This window comes from Pongo pygmaeus, chromosome 6, assembly GCF_028885625.2.
Source record: "Pongo pygmaeus isolate AG05252 chromosome 6, NHGRI_mPonPyg2-v2.0_pri, whole genome shotgun sequence".
In the NCBI taxonomy this organism is placed as follows: Eukaryota; Metazoa; Chordata; class Mammalia; order Primates; family Hominidae; genus Pongo; species Pongo pygmaeus.
Genome location: NC_072379.2, coordinates 133,045,420 through 133,070,249, shown reverse-complemented (window position 1 = coordinate 133,070,249; position 24,830 = coordinate 133,045,420). Strand labels below are relative to the sequence as shown.

The 24,830-nt window shown below is 41.7% G+C and overlaps 1 protein-coding gene across 1 annotated transcript in view; it reads right to left on the bottom strand.

The window, feature by feature from the left end:
• The window catches only part of LRGUK (leucine rich repeats and guanylate kinase domain containing), a 97,387-nt gene extending 86,748 nt beyond the window's left edge, over nucleotides 1-10,639 (bottom strand). The window contains exons 1-2 of the mRNA XM_054494584.2: nucleotides 8,500-10,639; nucleotides 742-4,364 (exon numbers count right to left, since the gene is read on the bottom strand). Of these exons, the coding sequence (XP_054350559.1) occupies nucleotides 742-1,041 (300 nt within the window). The 5' untranslated portion in view covers nucleotides 1,042-4,364; nucleotides 8,500-10,639. The remainder of the gene's footprint in view (nucleotides 1-741; nucleotides 4,365-8,499) is intronic.
• Nucleotides 10,640-24,830: the final 14,191 nt, after the last annotated feature.

Below are 24,830 nucleotides of genomic sequence, written 5' to 3'. Positions count from 1 at the left end.
CAGAAGAGGTATTGTAGAAAGGAGGGAATCGCAGTCATGTGAAACGTGAAGCCCCCATCCCAGTCAATACGGGTGGGATGATGGGAACATTCCCCATATCCTAAAATATTCCCACAATGAGCTGGCTGTTTGAACATTCTAAGGCTCTTTTCTGGTGTGTCTGCATGTTGCTTGTACAAGGCATATGCCCCCGACAGAAGTAATGTATTCAACTTTTAAGTCACTTAGTCTTTGAAGAAGCACTTTCAAAAGTGGATTTTTTTTTTTTTTTTTTTTTTTTTTTTTTTTTTTTTCTGGAGGCAGGCTGACGGGACTAGAACTGAGGAAGAGCGTGGAAGTATATCATAGCCATGGACAACAGGTGCTGGCAATGTCAGAGATGAACTCTGCCTATTCACAATACTGTCAAAGTATAATTTCGAAAAAGCTAAAGCCATAATTTCCAGACAATTATCTAGACACTTTCAAAGTGACGCTGTGTTAACTTGACTCATAAGAAATCAAATGTGTTAATGAAAAAAGAAGGGAGATATTTAGAGCTATTTCAGGCAGGGGGTGAGAAAACGGGGTAAAAGACAGGGGAAGAAAAGAGGGGGAAGAGGCGTTCCTGGAGGCGAGAGAGCCTGAGAAGGTGTGGGAAGCTTCGGGCTGGTGGGGTGCATCGGGGAGCTGCCCTGAAGTAGCAGGGCCTGACGGCTGGACGAGGGATCCAGGGAGTATGGGGTGGGGGGTAAGACACACCTCCAAATTCAGCATTTCGGACTCTGAGGACTCCTCGGAATCCGCCTCGCCCTCGCCCTGGTCCTCGTCTCCGTCCGCGTCCAGCTCCTGATAGCGGTGCATGAGCTGCTGGAGCAGGTAGGAGGAGGCTATGTTAGAGCTGCCTTTCGTCTTCTGCCCCATGGGAAAAGAAGACCAGCAAGGCTGACGCTCTTTTTCTGCGCGAAACTGTAACGATCGGGCTCCAGTTCGGGATCTGCCCAAGCCTCTGAGGAGAGAGGCAGCTCTGGTCCTCTGGAGAGCCCTCCCGGAGGTCGCCATCTTGTTTAGCGGGGTTGCCTAGGAGACTGACCCCAGGCAAGGGGAACCGCGGGGAATTCTGGGGCCTGTAGTCTCCTCCGCGCGTGCTCGCCTTCTGCAGGCGGGGCAGTGGACGCTCCACTTGCTTTTTCTTTTTCTCAGTCTCTTCTGTTATTTTTCTCTCTTTGGTCTGTTCTGTTCGCTTATCTTTCTTGTTTTCACCTCTTTTCGCTACACCCCCTTTCTTTGTCTCCAGCTGTTTCCTCCCTACCCTGAGACTCCTCTTAGAGCTTTGTCATCCCACGCTAGGATCGCAGGTGCGCCACCGTTGCCGCTTCATTCCCAAAGGGCTCTTTCCGCAGAGTCGTACTTTAGAAGTGTCTAATGTCTCTAAAGCTGTCTGTAGGAAAGCTAGTACCATTGAAATTTATGCAGAGCGCGACGCTAGGAGATGAGGGTGCATATAAGTGAAATAGAAGGCATGGTTCCTGTCCTTATGATTTAATTGCAGATAATAAAGAGAAACTACCAGACGACGCCTGAGAGCTGATTTCCAATTAATTTACATTCCCCACCCCCACCCCCCAATGATAAGCCTTGTCCTTGGGGAGAAAAACTGGCAGTGGTCTAACAATCCAAACAGAGAGAGAAAAAACTGCTGTCAAATTGACACTGTATCTGAAAGCGTCTGAAAAGCTATTAGCATCCCATAAATAATTATATTAGTCAAGTGACCTGCATTGGCAATTATTTTAATCTTGTTGCATAGGCTCTCTTTGCAGTTAAAAAAAAATACTCTTTCAAGATAACAAAGCGTGATTTTATGCTAGTGTGATTTTATGTGACCCAAATCCCATAGCCTTAAGCTCCACAAAGTCGACACTCTATAGAAAAGCAGAATGAAAATTATAGTAAGTATTATTGCCATAGTGATGACAATAGAGATCCTTGCAGGGAAGTAGCCCTCATCCTCCTGGCCTTACAGGGCCTTTTCTGCACGCTTCAATAACAGCAGTTGCAAATACAAAATGATCCTGTCAATGGCTGTCAGGGGAGAAGGAGAAAAAATCCTTATGGACACCATCCATTGACTACTATCTTTCTCAGTGCTTGAGGGACCGTTAAAACTGACATAAAGCTTTCAGAATTACCTTCCTTCATTATCTTGCTAGTCATAAATGTAAAGGCCACAAGCAAAATATCTCTTTCTGCCAGGCTCATCTTGCTTTTTGCTTATTTCTTTTTCCAATAAGTAGAGATTCCTCCAAGGGAATTTTCCCCACCCTTACCCTCGTAGGGCCTGGCTTCGGCTAAGTGACATAGGGAAGAATCAGGCAGAAAGTGTAAAAATGCAAATCTCGATCGTTTTTCTTTTTTTTCAGTAACTTAATCAGCATTTCTAGTGAGTTTCGCCTATGTCAGTCTATCAAGGAGAGTGTCTGAAGGCAGTCAAAGAATAATTTTCAAAAGGTTAAAAACAGGATTCTTATATAAAAAATAGAATGAAGCACATGTGAAAGATTCTATTAGACTCACTAATTAATGAAGAAATCAGGAAGATAGTGATCAGGTATTCAGAGTCCATGAGAAAAGACATTCTGAAATAAGTTTGCCAAGTTATAGACAAAACTGGTTAATGTCCTACAGGACAATCAAACTATAGCCTTTGAGGTTAGTCTAAGAATTCTGCCTCCTTTCATCTTCACATCTACCCTCTGTCCATCCTCATTAGACAGATGAGACCACGGAGCCTCAGAGAGGTTAAATAACTGGCCAAAAGCCAAGTGGTGGTACTGAAATCCAAACCTAGAATGACCAACTCCACAGTCCACCTTCAACTACCACTTCTGCATGTGAAAAAAAATGTGAGGCAAGATAAAGCTATGCAATAAGAGGTCTCAGAAGAAAAAATACATCAGCTAAGGTTTTTTAAGTATCAGTAAAAGAATTCATTCAGAGAAAAACCTTTTCATATAGAACCATAAAATACAAAAATCAGAAGGAACCTACAAGTCCATCTTATCCCAATTCTTTTTACAGAAGAAATTATAGCCTTCAGGGGCTAATGACTTGCCCCAAATTGCCTGGCTTGTTAGCAGCAGAGCAGGAATTAGAGTCTAGACCTCTTGTTGCTCAATTTTTGCTCTTGCTAGTTCACCAAACTGCTCACTAGGCTGGACTTTCACTAACAGAATCCCTACTTTGGGATTCTGGGCATTGAAGTACAAGGCGTTGTATCCATAAAACAAGTTATTTTATCAGGCAGAGAAGACAGAATTAGACAGAGGGAGAGGAGGTGAGGGGAGGAAATATTTATTCTAAATTCTTCTCATTAGTACAAAAACATCAATAATCACTTCCATTTATTCATTGCTTACTGTAAACCAGGCCTGTTCTAAGGGCTATACACGTATCTCGTTTAATTATTCCAACGGCCCTCTGAAAGAGGATTGACATCCCTATTTTCAAAGGAGAAGAAAGAGGCCCAAAGATGGTAAGCAATTGCCCAGTTACAAAATTTGTGTCTAAAATGGCATTCCAACTCAGGTCTTCCTGGCTCCAAAACCCCTGAAATTAACCATTAATACTCTTATTTCTCCAAAAGTACGAATTAATTTCTCAGGAACTTATCACGAGGCATAGAGAACCCAACCCTAGTGAGATACTAATAATGGGAGAGAGTGAGTGAGTGAGAATAGGGTGTGTGTGTGTGTGTGTGCGTGTGTGTGTATGTGTTGGAGCAGGCAGGAAGACCTCAGGTTTCTGGGACCAGGGAGTGTAGTGAGGTGGGCAAAGACAGTGGGATATGATCGTTCCGGAGAGCAGGGTCTTCTTGTGATAGCCCTGGATCCTTGCCACCTTGGGTGAGAGGAAGGAGAAAGTAGAGGAGTGACATGATGATACTCTCAGAGTGCCTTTTTTGAGAGGGCATCCAGGATAGGCTGTCCTGGAGGGAGAACCAAAGGGGTAAAGAGCTTAAGTCGGAAAAGGGTGCTGACTCCAGCTTCAGCTTCATGGTATCTTTGCGTTGGTGTTATTATTAACTTAGTTACCTCAAACTCTTCTGTGTGCAACTGAGTTGTTCTCCCAGTCTGGAGCCAGCACCTAACCTCATTCAGAATGGAAAGAAGAGGCCAGGTGCACCTTCTGTTGCCTATATTGGGAAAGAATGCCTTTCCAGGAGTCTGGACCTTGGGCAAGGCAAAGAATGTGTGTCCCCTTTCCCTGTACATACTTATACCCCTTTTGTGCAAGGACAAACAGTGCTTCTTAGACAAGTTGAGATGGCAGCACTTCAAACTCACGGTGATTTTTTATGGAACACTGTAATTTTTACAGAACACCTTGAAAAGAAGAGAGAAGATACACAATAGAACGCACCATTAGTATTAACATAATAATAACAATTAAAACACAACCACATTAATATTTATGAGTAATTGCTGAATGTCAGACAACTAAGTGCTTTACATATATAAACTCAATCCCTATAGGTACCCTACAAGTTAGAGATTAATATTATTATTCCCATATTATAGATGAGGAAGGACAGGCATAGAGATGTCATGTAACCCTTCAATCCACTGTGTCAAACAGTGACAAAGCTAGGACTCAGATACAAAGTCTGGTTTCCCAGCCTACATCCTTAATCAAAACACTGTGCTTCTACTCAACTGCTTTGTAAAACTTTATGGAGGAGAACCTTAAATTTGAGATAATTTGATGAATTAACTTATTATCCTTTGATGGTTTCTTATCCCTGTCTAGGAAGAAGAAAAGAAAGCTTATTATCTCATAAAAGCCTAGTGGGTATATAGACATTAAGGAAACAATTACACTAATAATCATGTCGTTTTATTTGTCATAAGGGCTAAGGAGGGAAAACATAGGAGCCAAGAGAATTTCACCTGGAGCCTTGACCCAGTAAGGTGGAGAGGGGCCCTTTAAAATGTTAGACAAACACTTTGAGCCTCATGATTATAAAGTTGGGAAAAGCCAACAACAGATGAGGAATGCATGTGTTACCTTTGCAGGAATCAGCTACATTCAGATTATAATTGTCATAAGTAATTGGGCTAATAAGATCCGATAAAGTCTAGGCAGAAGTTGACTGAGCCAAATAATATCCATCCTAGCAGATATCAAAGGTGCTTTGTAGGTTGCCCCACTAATAGATAACCCAGATCAGGTACTGGTGTTGAGATCAAAGATAAAAATTGCAGTCCAGGAAAAGATAATCTTAAAAGCTCAGAGACTAAGGCAAAAAAAGTTAAGCCAGTGAAGAATTGTTGCAAAGGAACTGCAAGCATCATGTTGTGAATAAAATCTGAACACAGGACTAGATAAGGATTACTGAGAATTTCTAGCTCAGATTATCTTAGCAGACAGAAAACTGGATATCATCAGGGAAGTCACAAAGACTTAAGATCAAAATGATTAAAATGATGACCAGAAGGGACTGTGTGAAATCTTTTGGGGATGAAGATATGAGGACTTGAGAATGTTACACTAGGACAGTCAGGAGATCAAAGAAGACCAGGAGAAATTCAGGGAGACATAATCACAGGAGGTGGTAAAAGGCAGAAGTGCTTGAGAGACACAAGTTTTAATAACTAAAGGGTCCCAGTGGCACTGAATAATAAAAACAGGAAGAAGAGCAAATAGAAGACAGTTACATGAAAGGTTCAAGAAATCCTGCCACAGCACATACACTTCAAAAATAGCAACACAATCCATCTAGTTAAGAACAAGTGTGGATCAGTGCTGCTTTATGGAAAAGCAAGTCATGCAGGCTCTGATACAAAGCACAGGTAACACCCAAGTCATCATTATCAGCAACAGGTTATACAACCTATAAGGCCCTACTACACAGAGAGGGCTGTTTCAGGCACTGGGGATACAGAAAAAGTTAAAGTTGTAGTCTCTTTATTCAAGGGATTTGCATTATGGTTGAAGCAGCAGGACACCTACATCAAACATATTAAGTTAAAAGTATACAAGAGGAGATAGGTTCTGCCTGATTGGTCTGGAGCTGTGTTACAGGTCTTCAGGGAGGAACTGAATTGGAGGCAGCAGTGGCATCACCTTCCCCTTACCACTGTTGGCAGATGGGGCTCACTCCTGGACTCAGATAATGCAATGCTCAAGCCAGTCCAGGGGAGTTAAGAGAAAAATCTCAGTTGGGGTCAAATCTGTCCCGAGAGAGTTGCTAAGGAGCTTTAGGGAAGAGGTAAGACTTGAGTGAGATCCTGAAAGAGGAGAAGGAAGTGGGAATTCTGGGAAGGGGAAGTGGTAGAGATAAAGGGGAGGAGGCTGGCTGGGCTATGCTGTAGGAAGTCTCTGAGAAGTCTATCCTAGTTTGCAACACAAACAGCTTTGAGTAGGCTTGGTATTTCTATGTTAATAATATAGAAATAAACTCTGCTCACAGCAAGTTGGAAGAAGGAGGGTATTGCCTTTCTGTAAGAAAAGGGACATGAGTGAGGAAAAGGAGGTAATTGTGTCAAATGTCTAAGCAGAATCTGGAGATGAGAGTTAAAACAAAGGAAGAAAAGATGGGCACAGCTAGAGGTCCTGACAACAGTGAGGGGAAGGCAGGAGCCTTATAACTCCTGGTCTTCCGTGACGCCTATTACACACAGATGATGCTCTCCCATGAGGTTAATAGGAGGCTCTGTTTTCTGTGATCTACTGTGCCTTTTAGGCACCTTATAGAACTTTTATTTATACCTTGTATCCAAACTTCCTCAGTTACTTTTCTTCCACAAGGGTATCCCTCTTTCTTGCCGAAAGTCTCCTGCACATAGTGGTGTGCTTTATAAACATGGATGACTGCTCACAAAGTTATCTTTATGGTGATTATGCCAAATGCATCTGCCACTTGGTTCCTCCTAAGTGAAATGACATCTGTGCAGATAAGTGCTTGGAATGAAATGATCAGGATGCTTGTCTCAGAGAGGAGTGCCGAGACTCTGAAGCCTCAAAAGAATGAAAAAGACACAAACTAGCATTCAGAGGGGCTAACAGGACTCATTTAGAGTCAGACCTGAGATCTAATCCAAACCGGCCCGAATGTAACCTTGGAAGGTTACAGGGAAAGTTAAAGGAGATGAGTGTAAAACTGGCTGATTCAGTGTGCTAGATTGCAAACACAGCTACCAATTCTTCCCATCCCTGCACGCACAACCCTTGCAAGGTGACTTTTGTAGCTCCTCCAGTTAAGAGGTGGAGTCTATTTCTCTACCCCTTGAATCTGGGCTTGACCGTGAAACTTGCTTTGGCCAAAAGAACAGTAGCGAATGTGGTACAAATGCTTGGCCATTGGCTGCTCATTCTTGTCGCTCTTGGGAACGCTGTGGCCACCCTGTGAAGAAGCTTAGGCTAGCCTGTGGGATAATAAGAGATGCTGGGACCAGTTTCCCTTGTGGGCCTGGCCAACCATATCCCATTGCCAGACATGAGAATGAAGCCAGCCTGGATTATTTGGTACCAGCTGCCTTGCCAACTGATTTATGAGGGAGCACAGTAAAAATCAGTTGAGATGACTCAGGCCAGAAGAACTGCTCAGGCAACCCCAAGAATCATAAGCCAAATCAATGGCTATTTTAAGCCACTAATGTTTGGGATAGTTTGAAAGGCAGTAAAAGTTAACTTATACATATGGTATCTGGATGTCTATAGGATGTGAGATGCCTATAGTCTCACCATGGTTAGTAAAAGACTTTATTTTCTGACTCTCACTGAAGTGATTAGTTTCATATTAGTCTTTGCTAATGTGAGTACTATCTTCCATAATAAACAAATCTTTGCTGCTATAAAGGCCAAAAAAGAAGCTGCAAATCTTTCCCACAATGCAAGTGTATTTGTAGTCAGGGTTCTCCAGAGAAACAGAACTAATAGGATGGAAGATGTTTCTTCAGAGAAACAGAATGAATACGATAGGCTATAGATACATACATACATATTAAAAGGAATTGGCTCATGCAATTATGAAGATTAAGAATTCCATGATCTTCAGTTGGCAAGCTGGAGACTCAGGAGAGCAGGTGGTACAATTCCAGTACAAGTCCAAGCGCCTGAGAACCAGGAGAGCTGATGGTGTAAGTGCCAGTCTGAAGGCAGGGGAAGACCAAAGTCTCAGCTCAAGAAGCCAGGCAGACAAAGTTTCCTCTTACTCAGCTTTTTTGTTATATTCAGGTCTTTAATTAATTGCATGAAGCACACCACATTAGGAAGGGCAATCTGCTTTCCTCAGTCTACCCACTTGTATGTTAATCTCACACCCTCACAGACACACCCAGAATAAAACTTGACCAAATATCTAGGCACCCCATGTCCCACTCAAATTGACAAAATTATCACAGCATGTAACACTTAGGGAAGTTTCTAAGTAAAGAACAGTGTCTTAGTCTTTTTTTCTGTTGCTATAACAGAATACCAAAGACAGTAATTTATAAGGAAAATAATTTTATTTCTTACCGTGCTGGAGGCTGGGAAGTTCAAGAGCATGGTGCCACATCTGGCAAGGGTCATCTCACAGTAAAAGGGCAGAAGGCAGAAGGGCAAGAGAGGGTCAGAGGGCACAAGGCAGAGATGAAAAGGGGGCCAAAATCCCAAAATAACTAACCCACTCCCATGATAAAAACATCATCCATTCATGAGGACAGAGTCCTCATGGCCCAACCACCTCCCAAAGGCCTCACCTCTTGACACCCCACAACGGTAACCGAGTTTCAACATGTGTTTTGGAGGAGATGTTCAAACCACAGCAAACAGAAAGTCCTTTGGAATCTCTTGAGAAAGAACAAACCTTACATCTCTGAGTGTTGCTGTACCAGCCTTCCCATCCAGCCAAGTGGGCCTCATGGATGCTCTGCTTCAACATCCTCCTCCATTTCACGCACCACTGTCTGGAAAGTGCTCCAGCCTTCCTTAAGGTTTGTGATGATGCAAACCATTAAGAATACTACAAAGTCTAGGATGCACATAGAAATAATATGATAATCATGAAAAAGTACAAGTAGACAAGGAGTGGCTTTGAAATTATTTCCCCTTCAAATCAAACATTAAATGTTTAAAATGGAAGGAGTATGATAAAGAAAGAATCACACCCTGAGTCATTTCACACAGGGCCTTCTGGTGAGACATAGGACATCAGCAACATTTCTGGAGGACAAAAATCCATTGCCATGTGAAGAATAAGACAGAAGCCTGACCTTTGCCCCTCATTGCCTTTAGATATCAAAGTGAGGGATTTTGTGTTTGAATTATTTACTGGTACATATACAGTCCTGCAGACACAAACAGCTTTGAGTAGGCTTGGTATTTCCATTATAAATAAATTGAGACGTAGGGCATTTTTCAAAGTCATTCATTATTGAGCCATCCTCAAGAAGTTCTCACTTTGTCACGTTGTGATTTTCATTCCTGAGCAAATCAAGCTACTCAAGAGTCCATCTTGACTGGAAACTCATTCAGAAAGTGATTTATGGGCTTTTACAAAATTCTGTTGAAGAAAAACCATTTTAGAGAAATTTGATTTTAACTCTTTAGGTATTGAGTTGCTCTTAATACTATAGCCTTTAAAAACATTGTGGTAAAATACACACAACATAAAATTTACCTTTTAACTAGTCTAAGTATATAGTCCACTGGCATTAAATACATTCACATTGCAGTGCAATCCACCTGTCTCCAGATCTCTTTTCATCTTCCAAAATTGAAAGTCCATTACTACTAAACGATAACTCCCTATTCCTTTCTCCCCTGTTCCCTGGCAAACACCATTCTACTTTCTGCCTCTATGAATTTGATTAGTCTAAATATCTCATATAAGTGGAATCACACGGTATGTGCCTTTTTGTTAATGGCTTATTTCACTTTGCATAACGCCATTAAGGTTCATCTATGTTGTAGCCTCTGTCTGAATTTCCTTCCTTTTTAAGGCTGAATAATATTTCATTGTATGGATAGACCACATTTTGCTTGTCCACTCATCTGTCAATGGACACTTAGGTTGCTTCCTCCTTTTGGCTATTATGAATAATATTGCTATAAACATGGGTGTCCAAATATCCCTTCAAAATCCTTCTTTCAATTATTTGAGGTATATACCCATAAGTCAAGCTGCTAGATCATATGGTAATACACTAGCTTTAGAAAATGCCATACAGTTTTTCACACTGGTTGCACCATTTTACATTCTTACCAACACTGCACAAGGGTTTCAATTTTGCTACATTCTCATCAACACTTATTTTCTGTTTTTTATAGCAGCCATCCTAATGGGTGCAAGATTATTTCTCATAGTGGTTTCCATTTACATTTCCCTAATTATTGATGATGTTGAGCATCTTTTCATCTTTCATGTGCTTATTTGTATATCTTCTTTGGTGTAATGTCTACTCAAGTCCTTTGCTCATTTTTAAATTGGGTTATTTGTTTTGTTGTTATTGAGTTGTAGGAGTTGTTTTTTTTTTTGTTTTTTTTTTGTTTTTTTTTTTTTTTGAGATGGAGTCTTGCTCTGTCACCCAGGCTGGAGTACAATGGCAAGATCTTGGCTCACTGCAACCTCTGCCTCCTGGGTTCAAGCAATTCTCCTGCCTCAGCCTCCTGACTAGCTGGGATTACAGGCGTGCGCCACCATGCCCAGCTAATTTTTGTATTTTTAGTAGAGATGGGGGTTTCACCATGTTGGTCAGGCTGGTCTCGAACTCCTGACCTTGTGATCTACCCACCTCAGCCTCCCAAAGTGCTGGGATTACAGGCATGAGCCACCGCATCCGGCCAGGAGTTCTTTATATATTTTGGATATTAACCTCTTATCAGATCTATGATTGGCAAGTAGTTTTTTCTCCCATTCTATGGGTTGTGTTTTCACTTTGTTGATTGTGACTTCTGATGCAAAGAAGTTTTTAATTTTGATGTAGTCCAATTTATCTATTTTTACTTTTGTTACCTATGCTTTTACTGTCATGTCCAAAAAGTCATTGCCAAATCCAATATCATTAAGCCTTTCCCCTCTTTTTCTTCAGCTTCACTGAGGTATAATTGACAAATAAAAATCATATATATTTAAGGTATACAACCTGATGTTTTGATATAAGTACACTTTGTAAAATGATCACTACAATCAAGCTGATTAACATATCATTGCTTCGTATAGTTATCATTTTCTTTCGCGTGTGTGTGTGTGTGTGTGTGTGTGGTGAGAACACTTAAGATCTACTCTATTAGCAAATTTTAGTATACAATACTGTATTGTTCATTATAGTCACTATGCTGACTATATCTCCAGAACTTAGTCATTTTGCATAACTGAAACTTTGTACCCTTTACCAAAATCTCCTTATTTCCTCCTCTCTCGGGCCCCTGGGAACCACCAATCTACTCTCTGTTGCTATGAGTTTCACTTTTTTAAGATTCTACATATAAATGAGATCATGCGCTATTTGCCTTTCAGTGTTTGGCTTATTTCACTTAGCATAATGTCTTCCAGGTTCATCCATGTTGTTGCAAATAACAGGATTTCTTTCCCTTTTAAGACTGAATACTGTTTCATTTTATATATATCTGTGTTGTATATATATATGTGTGTGTATGTGCATATATATATAATACATATGATTGGATATGACACAAAAGTACAGGAAACAAAAGCAAAGATGACAAGTAGCAAGATTACATCAAAATTGAAAACTTACATGCATGAAACATCACAATCAACAATGTTTTATACTGGCCAGGCATGGCGACTCATTCCTGTAATCCCAGCACTTCGGGAGGCCAAGGCGGGCAGATCACCTGACGTCAGGAGTTTGAGGCCAGCCTGGCAACATGGCATAATCCCATCTGTACATAAAATACGCAATTATCACGCCTGTAATCCCAGCACTTTGGGAGGCCGAGGTGGGCGGATCATGAGGTCAGGAGATCGAGACCATCCTAGCTAACACGGTGAAACCCCGTCTCTACTAAAAAATACAAAAAAATTAGCTGGGTGTGGTGATAGGCACCTATAGTCCCAGCTACTTGGGAGGCTGAGGCAGGAGAATGGCATGAACCCAGGAGGCGCAGCTTGCAGTGAGCCAAGATACCATCACGGCACTCTAGCCTGGGCAACAGAGTGAGACTCCGTCTCAAAAAAAAAAAAAAAAAAAAAAATACAACAATTAGCTGGGCGTGATGGTGCACACCAGTAGTTCCAGCTACTCAGGAGGCTGAGGCAGGAGAATTGCTTGAACCCAGGAGGTGGAGGTTGCAGTAAGCCGAGATCATGTCACTGTACTCCAGCCTGGGTGACAGAGCAAGACTCCATCATATATATATGTGTGTGTGTGTGTGTGTGTGTGTATATATGTATATGTGTGTATATATATATGTATATATGTGTGTATATATATATGTATATGTGTGTGTGTATATATATATATATGTATCTGACATTTTCTTTAAACATTCAACTGCCAATGGGCATTTAAGTTGTTTTCACATCTTGGTTATTGTGAATAATGTTACAGTGAACATAGGAATGTAGCTATCCCTTCAAAATCCTGATCTCATTTCCTTTGGCTATATGCCCACAAGTGGAGTTGCCAGATCACAGGATAGCTCTATTTTTAATTTAAGAAAATCCTATACTGTTTTTCATAATGGCTGTATCAATTTACATTCCTACCAACACAAGGGTTCAATTTTCTCCACATCCTCACTGTATTAATCCATTCTCACAATGCTATAAAGACATACCTGAGACTGGGTAACTTATAAAGAAAAGAGGCTTAATTGGCTCCCGGTTCTGTGGGTTGTACAGGCTTCTGCTTCTGGGGAGGCCTCAGGAAACTTACAATCATGGTGGAGGGTGAAGGGGAAGCAAGCATGTGGCTGGCAGGAGAGAGAGCAAAGGGGGAGGTACTACACACTTGTAAACAACCAGATCTCACAAGAACTCTATCATGAGGCAGCACTAGGGAGATGGTGCCAAACCATTAGAAACCACACCCATGATCAAATCACCTCCCACTAGGCTCCACCTTCAACACTGTGGATCACAATTCAACATGAGATTTTGGTGGGGAAACGGAGCCAAACCTTATCACTCACCAACACCTGTTTCCCTTGACAATTAGTGATGTTGAGCATCTTTTCATATACCTATGGCCATTTGTATGTCCTCTTTGAAAAAAATATCTACCCAGGTCCTTTGCTCATTTTTTAATTAGGTTATCTGTGTTCTTTGCTGTTGAGTTACGTGAGTTCCTTATATATTTTGGATGTTATCACCTTATTAGATATGTGGTTTGCAAACATTTTCTCTCATTCACTCTGTTGATTGTTTCCTTTGTTGTGCAGAAGCTTCTCATTTTGATGCAATGCCACTTGTTTATCCTTGCTTTTGTTGCCTATGCTTTTGTGTCATATCCAAAAAATTGTTGCCAAGACCGACGTCAACAGAGTCAAACTGTAAAATATTTAAAAAGGTTTATTCTGAGCCAAATATAAGTGACCAAGGCCCATGACACATTCCCCAGGAGGGTCTGAGAACATGTACCCAAGGTGGTTGGTTACAGCTTGATTTTATACATTTCAGGGGGACAGAAGCTTCAATCAGATATCAATCAATACATGTAAGGTGTGCATTGCTTCAGTCTGAAAAGTTGGAACAACTCAAAAGTGCAGGCTTCAAGGTCATAAGTGGATTCAGAGATTTTCTGATTGGCAATTGGTTGAAAGAGTTAAGTAATTATCTAAAGACCTAGAATCAATAAATAGAAAGGAGTGTCTGGGTTAAGATAAGGGGTTGTGGGGACCATAGTTTTTATTATGTAGATGAAGCCTCCAGATAGCAGGCTTCAGAGAGAATAGATGGTAAATGTCTCTTATCAGACCTAAAATGGTGCCAAACTCTTAGTTAGTTCTCTCCTGGATCAGGAAATGACCTGGAAATGGAAGGGGATTCTCTACAGAATGTAAATTTTCCCTGCAAGAAAGAGTTTTGCAGGGCCATTTCAAAATATGTCAAAGAAATATATTTGGGGGTAAAACACTTTGATTTATTTCAGGGCCTGCTATCTGTCATGTGATGCTATACTAGAGTCAGGTTGGAATTCAGTATCTTATTGCTACTGACAAGAGTCTGTTTTGTCAGTCTTAAGATCTCTGTTTTAATGTTAATGCTGGTCAGTTGTGTTTGTATTCCAAAGGGAGGAGGGTATAATGTCTGATCCCCTCTTCCCATCATGGCCTGAACTAGTTTTTCAGGTTTATTTTGGAATGTCCTTGGCTGAGAGAGTAGTCCATTCAGTCAGTTGGGGGTCAGGGGGAAAGCTTAGAGTTTTATTTTTGGCTTATACCAAGACCAACATTAAGAATCATTTTTTTCCTATGCTTTCTTCTAGTAGTTTTACAGTTTGAAGTCTTATGTTTAAGTTTTTAATCCCTTTTTTTTTTTTTTTTTGAGATGGAGTCTTGCTCTGTCACCCAGGCTGGAGTGCAGTGGTGTGATCTGGGCTCACTGCAACCTCCACATCTCAGGTTCAAGCGATTCTCCTGCCTCAGCCTCCTGAGTAGCTGGGACTATGGGCATGTGCCATTGCACCCAGATAATTTTTGTATTTTTAGTAGAGATGGGGTTTCACCATGTTGGCCAGGCTGGGCCCGAACTCCTGACCTCAGGTGATCCACCCGCCCTGGCCGCGCAAAGTGCTGGGATTACAGGCATGAGCCACCATGCCTGGCCAAGTTTTAATCCATTTTGGGTTGATTTTTTATACATGGTGTGAGATAAGGGTGCAATTTCATTCTTCCGCATGTGGATATCCAGTGGTCCCAACATCATTTGTTGAAAAGACCCTACTGCTTTTTAAAAAAGTATTGTTTGCTTCTCTTGATCCTTCAGCTTCCTGCTGTGGCTAGGCCCCAGGGACCTCAGCATCCTTTGTTGGTTTCCTTAACCTTGACCATACCTCTGTAAATAGACCCTTTATTAAATTCTCTTTAGAATTTTGAGTGGGCCAAATATTTCCTGCTGGGCTCCTGCCCAATAAGAATGGTACGTGAATATAAAGACAACCATTTGAAAGGAGCCAACAAAACTAATTAGTCTAGAGAGATATTCACCACGGTACTTACATCCTGTTTGGAAGTTGACAGTTAAGTGAGAGAGACCCAGGAGTCATGTCTCCTGTGCTTTTTTTTCTTTTTTCTTTTCTTTCTTTCTTTTTCTTTTTCTTTTTTCTTTTTTTTTTTTGGTATGGGGAGGGGAACTGTGGGGGAAAGAAAGGGAAGGGAAATTCTGAGGTGTGTGTGTGTGTGTGTGTGTGTGTGTTTTAAAGGCTAAGATTCCAAAGGGAAAACTTGATGTAAAAGACCAACATCTCTTACTGAGTAGTGATTAATATAGTTATTATATGCAGACAAGTAATAGGATTTTACACTACCAGCAGCTTAAAGGATCCAGGAGGGTTTCTCCAGTCTCCCTAAACCCAGACAAGATGTTAAGCATTGTTTATGTATCACTCAGCCACAGAAATACATTTATAATTTGGATATAACAAGTGAACGCAGGATTGGATTACATTAAGCAAAATTTATCATATCAGAAGTGAATGAGAGCTATGACACCAATCTGGGACTACCCAAGTGTTCTATTTCTCTTGCTCTTGCTCTTTTAGTCCTCTTTCAAAGGGATTGTATCCTCTTGTTACAATAGGTAGACAGCCAGGCATGAGCGTTGTAAACCCAACCTATTTCAAGGATAATAACCATCACAATTTACACAGTTAACATGGCTACTTCCTAATCCTTTGTTGTCTCAAAAATTACTCTTTATGTTAAACTTTTTAAAATAAATAAGTGGACATGGATCATAGTTAAAACTATAGATAGAGAGATCTTCTCCCCATCTAATCAGTTCATACGTATTGAAATAATGACTTAAGGCTAGGAGAGACGACTTCTAAATTTGATCCATATTTCTTTATCTAATCATTTCTCAAAGAAGCTGCCAAATCTTCTTAGATAAATCCTAAATGATATTTTATATTTTCATTATGCTTGTTTTTAAAAATGAAAATATAAAGACAAAGTATTTTTCACCCTGGCAATAAACCTGTACAGGCAGAAAATTAGATGTCAGAATCTTTAGTAGAAGGCACATTATTTAGCTGATGAATTAATATGAATTTGTGGAAGAGGAGGTAGGATTGAAAGTTAAAGCTGAATAACAATTAGGTTGTTTTGTCATTAAAATTCCACTTTTAGCTGTTACTAATTTTCTTTTGACCACAAAAGACATTAGTTTTTCTGAGTAAAGAAGAAAAAGATCTGTATTGTTTTACAACAGTATCTACCAGAGAGGCTGCCATTGTAGGAAGAGGTTGTCATTTGAATTGCTTAGAAAGAAATAGATGAACAGAGGGGAAAGATAGGGAGAGAAAAGAATACACCATGGTCTATGCCGAGTCTTGATTGCATAAGCAAACTCAGTTGGGAAGCAGCAATACTGTTTCTAGGGGTAAGGAAACAAATGAGGGAGGGCAAGAAGAAAGAGCAGAGGCAAGCACCTCAACCCAGGGGAAGAGAGCGCTGGACACCACCGTGGGCATGGGCCAGACATTGTCCAGAAAAGGATCAGGTGCTTTAACAGGGAAGGTCATGTCATTCAGGATGAAAGACAAGTCCACTTACCTTCAAGTAACAGTGTGGCTATTGGCTTTAAGCCTTTAGCAAACTTCCATCGTTGAGATATTAGTTGGTGCCCAGAACTTACCTGGGGATGATGGGGTGTGAGAAATGCTACCCCAAAAATATCACCTTGGTGTACTGAATATTTTACACTGAAAGAATTTGAGAAAACTACAGAAGTAGAAAGGTCACTCTGACTGCCACCCACCCTCCCCAACCTCCTGTAGCAGGTCATAAAACCTAAAAAGGATTTGCTGACCTTCCCCTGAATCAGGTCAGAAGACTCTAATGTGGGAGGTGCCCACCTGCAAAGAAATAACATTCTTATCTTTGAAGACACAGAGATGGCAAGAAGAATCTGAACAGGCCTTGCTAAGTTTCCCTCCGTTTATTACCATTAGATCATTCCTTTGTTGCCCTATCATATTTCTCCACAATTTTCTGCTCATCAAACCTACTATTAAAAAATACTCAGGGCCGGGTGTGGTGGCTCACGCCTGTAATCCCAACACTTTGGGAGGCCAAGGCAGGCGGATTGCCTAAGCTCAGGAGTTTGAAACCAGCCTGGGCAACACGGTGAAACCTCGTCTCTACTAAAATCCAAAAAAAAAAAAAAAAAAAATTAATCGGGTGTGGTGGCATGCGTCTGTAGTCCCAGCTACTCAGGAGGCTGAGGCAGGAGAATTGCTTGAACCCAGGAGGCGGAGGTTGCTGTGAGCCGAGGCTGCGCCACTGCACTCCAGCCTGGGTGACAGAGCGAGACTCCGTCTCCAAAAAAAAAAATAGAAAATACTCAGGTTTAACCACTTCTTCAGGTCTTCCTTATGAAGGCTCCTGTATCACATAAAACTTATATTAAATAAGTTTGTCTGTCTTTTGGGGCCCCTGAGATGCACCTAAGATGGATAGAAGGAGACAATTTCCTCTCCTATAGGGCATAGGACTTGGGTTTGCAGCCTGATTATCCCTTCTCACCCTAGCTTGCCTTCCCTTCCCAAAACAAATGCTGGTCTACATTAGGATCACCAGGGCTACCCACCTACCTTGTTCATGATTTCAGATAATAAACACAGAAACTAGATACATTTCATTGTTAAGCAGGCCCATTGATGTATTAATTGAGGGCAAAAGAGCACAGGCATTTTAATTATGTGACAAACTGTAGAATTTAGGCTGTAGACTGTCAAAGCTACAATTCTGAGCTCAACCACTCAAAAGACCAAAGTGTCTAAGGTGAAGAAGTATCACTGCATGAGGAATATGTAGAAATGCAAAACAAGGATGAAGCCACCACTGCTCAACTCAAGACTATTACTAGAAAATCAAACATTCTTCTTAAAGCAACTCTGGTAAGCATACAACTTCTGGAGGAACAACAGCAAATCAAAGAAAGCTGATTCCATAAACTTGGAGCCGCTCTACTAGAATAGAGGAACAAGAATTCCCTCTCAAAGAACAACAGTTAGAGAGCTGCCACAAGAGGCTGAGATTAAAAAAAAAAAAAGAAAAAAGAAAAAGAAGGGAATAAGGCCAGGCAGTGGCTCACGCTTGTAATCCCAGCACTTTCAGCACTTTGGGAGGCTGAGGCAGGCAGATCACCTGAGGTCAGGAGTTTGAGACCAGCCTGGCCAACATGGTGAAACTCCATCTCTACTAAAAATACAAAAATTTGCTGGGAGTGGAGGAGGGCGCCTGTAATCCCAGCTACTCAGGAGGCTGAGTCAGGAGAATCACTTGAACCCGGGAGGCAGAGGTTGCAGTGAGCTGAGATCGCACCACGGCACTCCAGCCTGGGCAATGGAGCGAGACTGTGTCTCAAAAAAAAAAAAAAAGGAATAACTCAGCAGGAAGATGGCAGACCCTTACAAAAATGAAATGTGGGTCAGAGCCTCAGCCCTCCCTTGCCTTCCTAATGGCTCCTCCGAAAGTAGCTCTGTTAACTTTGCAGCTATCCCTTAAAGATACGAGGAAATGAACATCCCGTGACCTCATCTCAGCACTGAAAGGGGTCATATTTCAGTTGGAAAACGGCAGTCTTTCTCTGTAATTTACATACTACACAGAAGCTTCTAGATTCCTGGAATTTCCCTTAGGAAGACAAGAAAAGTTTTTAAAAAGGTACCTAGGCTAACCCGTGGTCTAGCAGGAGAAAGTGAACTAAGTCCAGATGACTCATAAAGATGGATGGGTGTTGTAATACAATGCGATTATGTACTAATGGAGCTATGGACCAGGGGCTAACAGAAAGCAGCAGAAATGGGGGCCAGTGGAGCTCTTTTTGTACCCAACAGTTCTCACTATCATAGACTAGAGAACAAATGGAGTACCAAGTCCTAGTGAAGAGAGAAAGCATGCCAATGTTTTCCTTTTCAGTTTGAGCCTCCTAATTTGCTTGACTGGCTCTAGGTGCCTCCCTTCCTCAATATTATACGAAGATACCCAATCCTACCAGTTTTCTCTGTGGATGCTGTGGAACTGTAAATTATTTAATGCATTTCCTCTGAAAACAAATCTAGGATGTCAACCCGCTAGCAAATTAATAAGCAGCTGGCCCACCAGGTACTGCCACCATTTTGGACACATATAGAATAAAGGGATTTCACAGTAAGGGCACCTTCAATAATCCAGGCATTATACTGAGTTCTTTACACACTTTCTGTTTCTTAATAGTTAAAATGGTGGGAATTATTATCCCCATTTTGCAGAGGAACAAACATAGTTTGGGAGTTTAGGTGACTTGCCTAAGACTGAGAGCACATAAGCTACTCGGTGGTGCCGCAAAAAATATCAACCCAGGTCTTCCGATCCCTAAACCCATGCTCTTTCTACCACATTCTGTGTACCCCACAGAAAACCAGCTTGGGCCTTTTATTATTTCCCTTGATGATGGTAACTGCCTTTGGATGTTTCCAATGGTGAAATGGTTACTTAAGCTATGTCGCCTTTTTCTTTTTTTTTTGGAGAATCTGGGGCAATTAATTACTACACATTCATTTCTTTTCTTGTAATTTAGAGAGCTTTCTTTCTGAAATGCAGAGCAATTACACAGGAAGACAGAGGAAACTTCTCTCCCCATGTTCTTTTGTAAGATCAAACAGGTATCTGTCAATAAAAAGCAGTCATTCAGGCTCGAGCTCTTTAATGCGATTTCTCCGGGGCTTTTCAAGGGTCTGCAGACTGCACCCCACTTGTACCTCTTGTCCCAATTTGGTCCCTCTCTGTATCCTCTTCCCACTCCTCTCTCTCAAATGCAAACGAATGTCTCAATATTCTCTGTGTCTTTTTACTCTTAACCCCTTTACAATCTTAAATTCACAGGGCACCCCAGATCTTCATTATTAAATTCACCAAATAGTGTGGATTGCCTATTATGTGCAAAGCACTGTGATAAGTGTGGTGCAAGACATAAACTTGAGTAAAGTCAAGTCTATGCCCTCAGCTTATACTCTTGAAAGGGAAATAAATCAGGGTAAAGTAAGCAGAGAGTACAAATCAGGGTCCCATTTTTTACCAGCTGAGGAAGAAAGGGCAGGTGAGCCTTGGGAGTGAGCAGACAGGAGGAGGCGGGCAGAAGAGGGGAGTCAGCTCCTGCTTCTTTCACTTTGCAGATCAACTGCAGGACTCTGCAGGTTGCAGGCCCCCCACTATTTTTTCCACCTCACCCTTTTCTTGACCTCTCCTCTTAACTAGCCCATTGCCCCTTGTTGTGCACTGCTGCCTTCCCTCTGCAATGAGGAGTTCTCTTCAACCACTTTTTAAAATGTAGTATTCTTGAGGCAGGAGAATAACATCTGGAGGCAGGGAACATAAGGCCAATTCACGCTGACTTCCTAGAACTAAATCAAATGGAAACACCTCAGCTATGACAGGAAATATCCTTTCCATTTCCACAGGGCACACACCAAGTAAATGAGTTTGCAACTTTACTTCATCTTCCTCATTTACATAGGGCATCAAGTAACCAATGGAAACCTCTAGAGGGTATTTAAATGGCAGAAAATTCTTTAACTGGCTCTTGAGCCCCTGTGCTTGGCCCACTCCCACTCTGTGGAGTATACTTTCGTTTTCAAAAAATCTCTGCTTTTGTTGCTTCATTCTTTCCTTGCTTTGTCTGTGTGTTTTGTCCAATTCTTTGTTCAAGATGCCAAGAACCGGCTGGCCACGGTGGTTCACGCCTGTAATCCCAGCACTTTGGGAGGCCGAGGTGGGTGGATCATGAGGTCAGGAGTTCGAGACCAGCCTGACTAACATGGTGAAACCCTGTCTCTACGAAAAACACAAAAATTAGCCAGGCATGGTGGCACACACCTGTAATCCCAGCTACTTGGGAGGCTGAGGCAGAAGAATCACTTGAACCCGGGAGGTGGAGGTTGCAGTGAGCTGAGATCGCACCACTACACTACAGCCTGGGCAACAGAGTGACAGTCTCAAAAAAAAAAAATATGGCAAGAACCTGAACACCCTCCACCAGTAACATATTTTATTGCTGCTAGCTGCCACCCCTTTTCCATGGGATCTTCAAAGGCTGTGCATGAGGAAGAGCCAGCTCCAGGATGTTGAGTAAAGTCTCATCCCTCAGCCTCACCTGAAGGAACAAGAGTTTAACAGGAGAGGGGCTGGGGCTTCCCAGGGTAGAGAGTGGGCAGCTGCCTTAGCTTCTATCTGTGGATAAGGTTCCCTGTCTGCCCTATCCTATCAGCAGGTGTACGTGGCTTCAGTGTTGTGCTGAGTGAGATCTGCATGGTACTGTTGTGGGGTGGGATGGGGGCAATGGGATGGGCTGCATCCAATGAGCCACATACCTTGATGAGAATGTGAGACAGGCTTGGATACCACATGGCCTGCATTTGATACAGGAGGAGGGCAGGGAAGTGCTGGGTAGAAAAGGGCATGGTCCTTGGCTAGGGCTCCACCCTCAGGCCTGTGCCTAAGGACCTAGGTGAGGACAGGCATTTCTGTTTTCATAGCCAAATGCTGCATTTTCCAGGACCACCCTGGCCAGCCACGCCCCTATCTTGTGCCTATAAAACCCCCAAAACCCTAGTGGGCACAGACACAAATGGCTGGATGTCAAAAGGAACACACTGGCAGAAGAGCACACCGGCAGACACCAGAGACACTGGCAGGGCATCTACAACAGGACAATGCGGAGTTCGGCCAAGGGTGGTTGGAAGAGAACGCGGCTGCTGAGAGGCCCAACTCCAGGGAAAGACCACCCGGCTTCTGGCTCCCATCCATCTGCTGAGTTACTTTGACCACTCAATAAAACCTTGCCCTCATTCTCCAAGCCCGCGTGTGATCCAATTTTTCTAGTACACTAAGGCAAGAACCCCCGACTACAGAAAGCCCTCTGTCCTTGTGATAAGACACAGGGTCTAATTGAGCTGATTAACACAAGCCACCTACAGATGGCAAAACTAAAAGAGCACACTGTAACACACGCCATGTGACTTGTTCAATGACACAGATACGGAAAACTACCAAGTACTGCCAGTAGAGTTGGCCTCTGTGCTTATGATGCTTACAGTAAAAAGGACCAGTAATACTGAAAATTAGGGCCTTTACTGGTAACACCAGCTGTTACTGGTAATATGTACTTGGGCAAGGCATTTGTCCTCTTATATCTGCAGTTTTCCCAACAGAAAAATGGTGGTAATATATGTGTTGCTCAGTTGAATGTAAGAATTACATGAAAGAGTGTAAATGCAGTGCCTGGCATGGTATGTGGCACATAGAAAAACACTGGGCAAATGTTCTCTTTCTCCCCAATTCCTTTCCATTAAAATTTGAGATTCAAGCTTGCCTTTGCACTGTAGGGTAACAAAAACATCTTTTCCTCATCCATTGCTAGCTTCATGGCTAAAGCCAGAAACAAAAGACAGATTAACAAGAGAAAAAGCATATGAATTTATTTAATAAGTTTTACATACATGGAGGCTTTATAAAGAAATAACCCAAAGAAGCATTTTAAGTATATTTTTATGCTAAGTTTAGTGAAGAATGGACAGTCATGGAGAGATATGAGTGGATAAAGGGGGGATGATTTGATGGTAATAAACTAGGGAGATCTTAGCAAGGTCTATTTGTTCAGATTCTTCTCTGTGTCTTTGTATCCTCAAAGATAAGAACGTTCCTTTCCTGCAGGTGTAGAGAGGGCACCTCTTGAATAAGGGTCTTAGAACCTGCTTCAGGGGAAGGTCAGAAAATCCTTCCTAGGTTTTATGAACTGCTTCAGAAGAGAAGTGTGAAAGAAAGTCAGAAAGTGACCTTCCTGCTTCTTTGGTTTTCTCTAATTCTTTCAGCCTACAATATTCAATATGTCAAGGTACCATATTTTGGAGTAGCATATCCTGAACCCCATCAGCACAAAATAATATCTGTAAACTGAGTCCTGTAGCTTTCATTTCTTATTTTTATTTTTAGATGGAGTCTCACTCTGTTGCCCAGGCTGGAGTGCAGTGGCACAATTCAGCTTACTGCAATCTCCACCTCCCTGGTTCAAGCCATTCTCATGCTTCAGCCTCCCTAGAAGCTAGGACTACAGGTGCATGCCACCATGCCTGGCTAATTTTTGTAATTTTAGTAGAGACTGGGTTTTGCCATATTGGTCAGGCTGGTCTCAAACTCCTGAACTAAAGTGATCCCCGGCCTTGGCTTCCAAAGTGCTGGGATTATAGGCATGAGCCACCACGTATGGCCCTGAGTCCTGTAGCTTTTAAACAGGAGGAAATACCTTATAATTTTGAAGAAATCTCTAGCAAATTAATTGGTCACACATTTTGAAGTGTTAAAAAAATCTGGGGATGGGGAATCAGTAGACTGGGGTGACTCCAATATTTTAAGTTTCTACATAAGCAGACCAACGCCTGATGTAAACGATAAAACGAAACTAAAAACTTCACCAACCAGAAACTGCCAATAAACCTGCAACTAAGATCTTTCTACTCTAAGCAATGAAATAGATTTTCTTTGTGTTACTTCCATGCCAGCCTATATAAGCTCACTGCCCATGCTGCTACAGCTACAGAGCTCTCTGAACCTCTCCTGCTGAATTGGACTGTTGCCCAATTCATGAAATTGTTCCTTGCTCAAATCAATTCTGTTAAATGTATCTTGTCTAAATTTTTTTTTTAAATCAGAAGAAAGATCATCCATTGTGAAAATGAGGTGTGATGCCATAACTAGAGAATGGGTTTATATAAATAGCAAGGATTGAAGTCTTCTGTTCAGAAGACATGGTGCTGTGCTTCCCAATAAGTGGGCCACCAGCCACATGGGACCCTCAAACACTTAAAACTGAGATACACTTTTAAGTGTAAAGTATATGCTGGATTTTGAAGACTTCATACCAAAAAAAAGTAAAATACTTCAATAATTTTAAAATTTGGATTGCATGGTGAAATGGTAATATTTTGGACACACTGGGTTAAATAATATATATTATTAATATATAATACATATTATACTATATATTATTTAATATATATTATATTATATATTATTTAATATATCATATATACTAATATATATGGTCTAATATATATATTATTACAATTAACTTTGCTTGTTTCTTTTTACTTTTTTAAGTGTTGCTACTAGAAAGTTTAAAATTATTGGCTGGGTGCGGTGGCCCACACCTGTAGTCCCAGCACTTTGGGAGGCAGAGGTGGGCGGATCACCTGAGGTCAGGAGTTTGAGACCGGCCTGGCCAACATGGTGAAACCCTGTCCCTACTAAAAATACGAAAAATTAGCCGGGCGTGGTGGCTGTCTCCTGTAATCCCAGCTACTTGGGAGGCTGAGGCAGGAGAATTGCTTGAAACCAACTGGGAGGTGGAGGTTGCAGTGAGCTGAGATCGCGCCACTGTATTCCAGCCTGGGCGACAAGAGCGAAACTGTCACTAAAAGAAAAAAAAAAGAAAGTTTAAAATTACATGTGGCTTGTATTCTAGTTTTATTGGAAGTAGTAAGTTGTTTGTTTGTTTGCTTGTTTGTTTATTTGTTTGAGACAGAGCCTTGCTCTGTCGCCCAGGTTGGAGTGCAGTGGTGGAATCTTGGCGGCTTGCTGCAACCTCTGCCTCCTGGGTTGAAGTAATTCTCCTGCCTCAGCTTCCTGAGTAGCTGGGA